Consider the following 9,603-nt stretch of genomic DNA (forward strand, 5'->3'; position numbering starts at 1 on the left):
TGCTGGCCTGTGGATGTGGCTTTGGACTAGAGAATAGTAGGCGGAGATGTGGTGTCACACAATCTCTCAGTTATACACACACTCCAGCCTCGGCTCAACATGCACAGCTATCTGACATCTCTATGCCTGCGAGCATGTCTCCTGAGTGCATTCAGGGGAATACATAGGTGCCAGTGACTATGTCAGCTCTGCTTACAGCACAGGAGCTGTGCTAATCAGGAGCTGATAGGAAGGGGTTAATGTTAAAAATTCTAGGAATCCTGCAGTCTAAAGTGGCAATGTGGACCAGGATACATTCTCATGTAAAATTCTGTAAGCAGCAATTCACAAGCTAGGTGCTGTGAATAGAGCAGGACATTAATCAGCTGTCAGCAGACTTACCTAGATAACTACAGCATTACTGAAGTGATGCCGATCTATGTCATAAATCACTGCTGCTGAGTTCTCGATCTTGTGAAGGCAGAGATCAGCAGGGAGAGGACACCCGCTCCCCCATCCTTTTGCAGTGTATTACATGGAGGCTCATGCTGGGCTTGTCTTCAGCACAGCCTTTCACTCACAGGAGAAGGGGAGTGGCGACACCATTTTTCTGCTTGTGTCGGATTTATTCTGCTCAGAAGAGCAGGGGGTAATTCTGGAGAAGGGGATTGCTTCAAGATACTAAACTAAGCTCAAATGCGTAGTAAAGGTAAAATCTATTCAACTGTAGGACTAAATTAATAGAAGCCTACGTCTAGTTATATTGTGATAACATTCCTGAGTCTAATTGCTACTGCCATGTGCAGCCCACTTCCTGGTTTACTGGATATGCTCCCATCCCCAAGTGTTTAAGGGTACACTAAGCCTATGTTCTGATATAGAAGTTGTTCACATTCTTATAAAAAAAAGCGGAAAAAAGGGGGGAGCAGAGGGAAGCAGGGGAGTCCACTGGAATTCAAGAAAAAATGTTGAGGTGCCTCCAGAGCAATCTGGAAGAATGCTACCTAAGGCATATAATACAAAAACCAAGGAAAACAGAAAATAGGCTACAGACCTAAAAGGCTAACCTCAAAAATGTATTTATTCATAGAAAACATACAAAGTAAAACACATTGCATCGGGGACCTGGTGATCACTCCTAATCGTGAAAGCCCCCTCCCCTGGCATGGAGTAACTTCCCCACAATAGACACTCACTGATGGTACCAAAGATCTCCTCTGTGTGCACACAGCACCTGCACCTCCTCAATAGGGACCCAAATCCCCCATCCCCACCTCCCCACCACCACCACTGCCCCCAGAAACCCCAACCACCCCTCAACAATCCCTCCAAACCCCCAACCAAAACAAAACCAAAAAAATACATTCTTTACATCTCTGCTGAGATATAGCCCACTCCTTTCTATATGAGTGTCTTATTTCTAGGGTCCAGTTTCTTGCATATGCTCCTTATGCACTTGAGGTAACTTGGCTTGAAAGTCCCCTACAACTGCCACCTGTTATAAACAAACTTTGGGATTTCATTAAGTGGTTCCATCTGCTGATTCAACATTCAGAAAGGCTGACAGGCGACCCATACCATTGTTCTATGAGTAACTTTCTGTGAAAATACTGCAGTGAAATTTTAGGTAATGCAGGCACGGTATATGCAGATACTGTATTTAAATTCTGTGAAAATACTGCAGTGAAATTTTAGGTAATCACTTCACAAGTACAGAATGAGATCATCAGCTATTTCACAGAATTAGTACCTCTGCCGTTTAGCAGCCTAGCAAGGAAATGTATTTTGGAACTATCAAGTCTAAGATGTAATGTACCGAAGAAAATAGCGGAGTCATCAAACTGTGAAAACACTGTAAACTTTTATTTAGTCCATTAGCAGCAGATAAATAAAATATAAATTAATGTGTTATTTATATAAATATATAATAGTAAAACAATGATACAATGATAAATAATATAAATTAAGTTAGCTAGCATTGTTTAAATTAGTATTGACTGAAATAAACTCATCCTGTCTAACATCCTCTTCTCCTTCGTCTGCTTTCTCTTTTGCATTTTTGGGTGTTTGGTTCTTTTGCATGTTGAGATTCAAAAATGTCAAAAGTGCATCGGAAAATTCGTAACAGGTTTTTCATGGCTGATCGCTGGAATTTAATATCTGACACCTAGTAAAAGAACACATAATGGAAACTTAATAAAAATACGAGCATGCACTGTTTATGTGCTTGTATTGTGGTGTATCAAAGTATCTATTTACACATTGTATTGTGTTTAGTACTGTCCATCTATTCGGTGCAGGGGCGGACTGATAACTCATTGGGCCCCCGGGCAATAGGGGATCATGGGGCCCCTGGGCAATAGGGGATCATGGGGCCCCTGTGTCCTTGCCCAAACTCAAAAAAGCCTATGATAAAAGGTACCAGGGGCATCTCATGGGGCCCCCTACTGACCCCGGGCCCTCGGGCAGTGCCCGAGTTTCCAAATGGTCAGTCCGCCCCTGATTCGGTGTATTACTATCCCCTTTCTACTTTCAAAATGATATAGGTATTGTTTATAGGAGTGCCTTCTGCAGCACATTTTCACGTTATTATGTGTGATACTCTCCATATTACTTTAATAACTAATAAAGAAAATGCACAAAAGCAGTCCAAGGTGTCACTGACATATTCACAAATGTTAACTGTATTTAGGCATGACTATGATGATTTATAAAGCAATACCATAATAAAAATGGCTGTTAATTAAAATTATGAAATGACTTTGAACCTCTCTTATTGTTTCTTGCCTGAGTATAACAGAATAAATTATTAAATATTTTAAAGCGATCATAGAAATAAGTTAACTATAGCTATGTGTGGCAGATTTCAGCCTATGGGTCCCACTAGACACCTTTGGGAAACAGATTTTGGAGAAAATAATAATTAGATGTGTTAGACCATTTGAATTGGTTGCTATTATTTTCCTGTAAAATAAGCTAATGTCAGAAGTGGCTGCATGGCTGGCTATGCTTCTCCCCCCCCCCTCCTTTCCCAGGACATAAATGTGCATGTTGTTGCACCAGTCTTTAAAAGTTGCAGCATTGATCTAACACATCAATGGAGATATAAACACAATTGAATATATATAATATATATAGTTCCAAAAGGTAGCCACGGCATTCTATATTTGAGATAAATGCCCAGGTGCTCACCCACAAAGAAATCCATATAAATTCCAAACTAGTTTAGAAGCACTCACGGGTCTTGCAGAGGAGAAAGATCAAAAACAGCAGTGTTGTTATTGCCAATGTTTCGATGAAGCTCGGTCCATCTTTCTCAAGATGGAGAAGGATGGACTGAACTTCAGCGAAACGTTGACAATAAAAACACTGCTGTTTTTGTTCTTCCTCCTCTGCAAGAACCGTGAGTGCCTTTAAACTAGTTTTGAATATATATATATATATATATATATATATACACACACAGTATATATCCCTTTATACTCGCTACATTAAGACTAAGCATTTATTATTATACAGTATTTATATAGCGCCAACAGTTTGCTCAGTGCTTTACAATATAAGGGACACAGTACAATTACAATACAGTTCAGTACAGAAGTAATATGAGGGCCCTGCTCGTGGAGCTTACAATCTAAAGGAAGGGGGAGGTGATACAAAAGATGATAGCTGCGGGGAATGATCTGGTGGAGGTGATTCAAGTACAGTTCTTAGGCGGAGGTGGGGTAGGCTTCCCTGAATAAGTGAGTTTTCAAAGATCGCCTAAAGGCAGACAGGGTGGAGACTGACGAACATACTGTGGTAGGAAGTTCCAGAGGATGGGAGAGGCTCTGGAGAAGTCCTGGAGGCGAGCGTGGGAGGAGGTGATGAGGGAGCTAGAGAGGAAAATATCTTTGGAGGAGCGGAGTGGGCAATTTGGGTGGTATCTGTGGATCAGGGTGGTGATGTAGCTAGGGACAGTGTTGTGGGTGGCTTTGTAAGCTGTGGGTAGTATTTTGAATTTTATACATTGGGTTGGTGGAAGCCAGTGAAGGGATTGGCAGAGAGGGGCAGCAGTCACTGATCGGTTGGTAAGGTGTATGAGTCTAGCAGCAGCATTCATAATAGTCTGAAGGGGGGATAGCCTGTGTAACGGTAGACCAGTAAGGAGGAAGTTGCAGTAATCAAGGCAGGATAAAACCAAGGCATGGATAAGCTGTTTTGTGGTGTCATTGGTCAGAAAGGCATTTAGGTATGAATACATGCATCAGGGACAGATGGAAGATCCATCACCTTTCTAGTATTTCCCTATGCTAAAGAAATGTCAATCATGCCAAAAACATAGACTCCTGGTTCAGTTTTCTAAGTGTAGCATCAAACAACCCCCCCCCCCTTCTTTGTATATTGCCATTATAACTTTGGGAATATCACCATCATGTGTTAGTGAACCTTATACATACAGTAAATTTTAATGGGGTGTCATACATTGCCAGGTATTCCTGACATATATATTCATATTTTAAACTGGGCCGGAAAACACCATTATGTACTGTGAGCTTTACTGAAAGGACATGATAAATTTTGTTGGTATGTAACTCTCTGCAAAGCGGTTATATGCATGCACAGGATTTTAATAAAACATGTTTGATCTAATAAAAAATAGAACAATATGATCTTAGGGTCCCAGTACTAGCAAAGATACTCTTGTGATCCCAGAACAATGGCACATTAACATTTGGGGCTCCTTGTAAAAATGGCTGAGCCCCCTTGCTGAAGAGAATTATAAACAATACTGCATTGCTCCTGCAATCCATTGACCAACTAACAAATTAAATACTCTACAATGTGATTTGGGGATATGAACTCTTTTTATTACTATTTTTAATTCCAACAGGTCCCGTCAAGTCGATTTTGATATAACTGACCAAACTGAACTTATTTTATAATTAAGAAACATAATATTGCTTTTGACTTTGTTTCTTTTGATTCAAATATTCTAAATAAAAAGCTGATCTGTAATCCCCTTGACCAGGCGGTCTCCTGATGTGCGTTTCCATGCTCTTTGGTTTTATTATGAGTACTTTATAATCATACCTGCTTATCCTTAAGCTTCAACAGTAGTTTCAGTTTCTGCTCAGTTGGCTTCAAGTAATCATCATTGGATTGAGTCAACATCAGTGACAAGTTAGTGATGCTGTCTTTCACTTCTGTAGCTTCAACAGAACTAAGCATCTTCAGATACATAGGAACAATCTGGCTAAGCAATAGTTTCTTTTCTCCTTCCTGTAAAGTTAAAGAGAATATTTTGTGAGATGCAATCTTAGAAAAAAAGTTGAAAAGTTTCCAGCTATATATAACACTTTTCCACAATTGTAACAATAATATTAATAAATGTACTTTGTGGACTTTATAAATAATTCTGATTTTGCCATAATTTTGCCATAGTTCATGCATGTTGAGATTGTTGCACAATACAGTTCCTATCTTACCCTGCAATACAATATTTTCTTTAGATATAACAGTATCTTTGTGGATGTTTCATATTTTGTGAATGTTTTGTGGATTTTTCATATATGTTTTAAAAACAAAAGTCTGGATCTATATTAACTACAGAACCAATAGGCTAGCTGCCATCTGTACACCTGTAACAATGATTATAAGTCATTCTATTTTGATGATATTAATTTCCAAATGCTTCTTTAAAATTACCATCCAGTATCCCCGGGTTTGTTTACAGCATGTCAGTTGAGCGTCTCTGATCTGCATAGATCAATACAGACTCAATGAAAGGGCATATAGAAAATAATTACACTGTAATGCAGAGAGCTGAAGTGGCATTTTCTGACTTTTCAATAACTTAAAAAAAAATAAAAAAGTAAACAGCTTGATGCATTGTCCCAACATATTACCCCACTCCTCACCTCCTCTATACAATGCCAACGAGCCCGCGTGCGTTTTAGCTTGTAAACAAGCCCTTTGTAAATGGTGTTATGCACAGATAATCATTGCAAAAAATAGACATCTCATTACATGAAATTCACTTGGAATAATGACATATTCTGAAGGGGAAGGAATCACAACAGTGACTTTACTTCCAATACATTGGATAAAGGCTACATTGATACATATTTAGTATGACTCCTAATAGCCAGTGAATGGCAGCTTCCATTTAAGATCACAAAAAAGAAAGCTACAAAGTCTAAAAAGACTTGACTTGGTTGCCTTAAAAAAGATAAAGGAGTCAACTTACCATGTATTATTAATATTATTGAAACATTAATATCATGAATAACACAACATTCATCTTAGTATTGTGTTATTTAAGTAAAATATTTAAATGTCTCAGAGAACCATAATTTTTTTCCATTAGTATCTCAGTAGGTATTTACCTGGCTGTTATAAGAAATGTATTATTAAACTTATGTCAACATACCTCCTTAAAAGAATCCAGTACTTTTGCAAATATTTGATCTGTATCATCAGTATCACTTTTGTCTTTGGAATTCTGAAATTATAAAGAAGGCGTTGTCATTAAAAATAAAAATAAAAGCAAGTGATTCAAAGATTGATCAGCTTACAAGTTAGATTTTAGCTGCGAGGAGTCTGGTTGGTTAAGTTACCCTCTGGATTCTAATATCTTTTGGGAATTCAAATACTGAGATTTTCTGGCCACAGTTCCTAGCCCTCCACTGCCTACTTTTAGTTCACTTATCTTTACCACTTGTCTTTACTGTTCCTACTCCTTCTATTGCATTCTACATCTGTTAAAAAAAAAAACTAAAAATTCAACAAGTGTTGCAGGTATGCAGGCATAACATATATGCAGACCCGGGAGCCACGAAAAGAGGTGTCACAAAATGTAAAAAACATTACATGGTCTCTACAGCTTCATTCCAGAACTGAACAAGAAGTTTTGGTGCATGGATCCTTTAATTTGTTTACTATTAATTAATTATTTAGCACAGATCATTATTATATAAGTGAAGTATTTCAGAAACCTGTTGGAGACAGTTTTCACTTGAACCAGCTATAGAATTATAAATATTATATTACATTTGTACCATTTGTCTATAACAGACTGAAGAAATGGTACACATTTAATAGTAAGGTGAGACAAGATAATTTACTTTGTGCCCTTTTTTTATTTTAATTTTCATTGATTCTCTAGGATCTGCCAAGAACAATGAACTTAGCGTCAGATAATCCTCACAATTAGAAGCTGCCGGTAGCAAGGCAGCATTGTATTCATTGCTTCACTTGCAATATTAAATACCTTGTGTTCAATAGTGTTATGAAATAGATATATGCTGTACAATAGTCATATACTGTATCTGACCTTATACTGCATACAAGGGTTTATACAGACTTAAGACTGCTTACAAATTTCACCTTAACCTGTCATATTGCAAAACTATCTTGCAACTATGTGCATGTCAAGACACTTTCATTTACAAAAACAGGTCATTTTCATCGTGATGGTAAAAAGGCAACTGAGCAGTTATGAGTGTTCAGTAGCTTCCATTATGGGGTGCAAAGAAACAAATACTAGTAGAAATATTCTTTTAAAATACCTTAGCAAACGTTCTGGTTATAGTTAAAAACTGAGTAGTGTAACTTTTGTGCTGCAGTGCCATTTCCTCTTACAGAAAGCAGCAACTTGTTAAATGTTTGACCACATACACAGTTTCCATCAAAGTTTCCAGACCAACAAGTACATTTCAATCATTAAATATTACTGAACTATCACTACAAGATTCTTCTCTATGCTGTCATATACAAAATATGTACACAAAACTTGCCATCACAGCTATTAACTTCCACAGCCAACAGCCCTTCAAAGCTGGAGATTGTCTTTCTTCATCTTCTGGAAGTGGTAATAGTTATGAGGCAGATCTGTTCCATGCAGCACCACACAAAGGGGTTTATTTATAAAGCTGGAGAGTGCAAAATCAGACTCACTTCTGCATAGAAACCAATCCGCTTCCAGGTTTTATTGTCAAAGCTTCATTGAACAAGCAGAGGTTAGAAGCCAGGGGCGGACTGACCATTTGGAAACTTGGGCACTGCCCGAGGGCCAGGGTCAGTAGGGGGCCCCATGAGATGCCCCTGGTACCTTTTTCATAGGCTTTTTTGAGTTTGGGCAAGGACGCAGGGGGCCCATGATCCCCTATTGCCCCGGGGTCCCATGAGTTGTCAGTCCGCGCCTGTTAGAAGCTGAAGTGAGAGTGGTTTTGCACTTTACAGCTTTAGTAAACCCCACAGTGATCTCCTTGTCTCCAAAGACCTGCCTTGGCTCCAAAGATGAACAGGAGCTTCAGCTGTGACAGTAACAGCTGTTCTGATCATGATATGACCCTCAAATCCATTACCAAAACTATATAGTGTATCACGATCAACAGATATGTAGGTAGACACACATGACAGATATAAATGGCAATTTTCTCAATTCACAATCATGCTTTTCCATGCAGGTTACTCCTCTCAATGATGAGAGTCACTGAAAACTGAATATACTAATCACCTGGCAGAAAAAATAATAGGCGGTATGGCAGATAACACATAGGTTAAAGCACAGTAAAGGAGCCAATTTATAATAAAAAGAATGTCAAGTGTAATGTAACTCACAACACTCAATTCGCCATGAGCGTTATACTGTTGTAGGTATGAAATATTTAGTGCTATGTCTGACAATCTAAAGGGAACCTGTCACAAAGCAATATATGTTTCAAAAGCCTCAAATGTCTGTCTCCTGGGTTGCCTACTTGTTCCACAACCATTGAGCCTAAGTCATTATTGTTGCCTAAAAACGGCATCTATGTTCCCAAAAAATCATGCAGTCTAAACGTTAGGCAATCTCATCTCATGTCGGCAGCTTCTTACATTTACTTGAGTATTTTACTTTACTTGAATAGTCACAATAGTGTTCAAAAAGTATTTACTCTAGCAAATCATAATGACTATTTGCAGCATATCACTCACTCTTTATGACATTGCCAGGGACTTTTACATTGGTAGCATATTATAGAAAAGTTACCATATTTATATGATGAGATGCTAACAAATCTATGTAAAAAAAAAAAAAGAAAAAGAAAAAAACCATCACTTGTCAGTTTATAGGTGAAGAAAATACTTGTCTATCGACAACTGGAAAAGGAAATTAGACCATAAATTATCTGACGAATATTATAAATGCAAACAGTTTATGCAAATATCATATAGTTACCTACACAGTACAAGATATACTTACCAAGTGTTTTATCAGCTTTTCAATGTCAGCAGTTGCCCTGTTGAGGTCTATGTTATGTCCAATGACTTGTCCAATACAGTAAAGAAGAGTGCTGCAGAGCAAAAGCACCTTAAAATGTGTCATTGTTTCTCAGGATATCAATCACAGAATTGAAATTAGTGTCCTTTTACCAGGTTCAGGTCAGTGAACCAAGATTGTGAAAAAAACAATATCTTTCATAGAGACTACAGCAGGTATTTATAGCCCACCTAACTTTTTGTACGACGTCACAATTAGTCATTTTTCATAGGCTTGAAAAAAAAAAAAAGTAGATGGTGTTAGATAGGCGGTGTGATACTTCTGTTTTTTCTGTAGTTGTAGATTTGGTTTGTGGGATTTTCTGCTTTGAAGTTTAAGTT

General features: G+C 38.0%; 1 protein-coding gene across 1 annotated transcript; it reads right to left on the reverse strand.

Moving 5' to 3' along the window:
* Positions 1–1,818: 1,818 nt before the first annotated feature.
* On the reverse strand, positions 1,819–9,392 carry IFNG (interferon gamma). Its single transcript, XM_089674207.1, has 4 exons — positions 9,206–9,392; positions 6,392–6,463; positions 5,053–5,241; positions 1,819–2,146 (listed from the first exon to the last, which is right to left on the reverse strand). The coding sequence occupies exons 1-4, from the start codon at positions 9,326–9,328 to the stop codon at positions 1,997–1,999; spliced, it is 534 nt and encodes a 177-aa protein (XP_089530333.1). The 5' UTR covers positions 9,329–9,392; the 3' UTR covers positions 1,819–1,996.
* Positions 9,393–9,603: the final 211 nt, after the last annotated feature.

This window comes from Staurois parvus, unplaced genomic scaffold (assembly GCF_062004578.1).
Source record: "Staurois parvus isolate SC_StPar_1 unplaced genomic scaffold, SC_StPar_1.0 ptg000147l, whole genome shotgun sequence".
NCBI lineage: Eukaryota > Metazoa > Chordata > Amphibia > Anura > Ranidae > Staurois > Staurois parvus.

What these genes read in the sequence shown, in the direction of transcription:
- IFNG (XM_089674207.1), bottom strand. Translation starts at nt 9,328, where the DNA reads ATGACACATTTTAAGGTGCTTTTGCTCTGCAGCACTCTTCTTTACTGT. An exon ending in AAAAGCTGATAAAACACTTG is followed by an intron (nt 6,464 to 9,205) that starts GTAAGTATATCT and finishes TTATAATTTCAG; the next exon opens with AATTCCAAAGACAAAAGTGA. An exon ending in TACTGGATTCTTTTAAGGAG is followed by an intron (nt 5,242 to 6,391) that starts GTATGTTGACAT and finishes TTAACTTTACAG; the next exon opens with GAAGGAGAAAAGAAACTATT.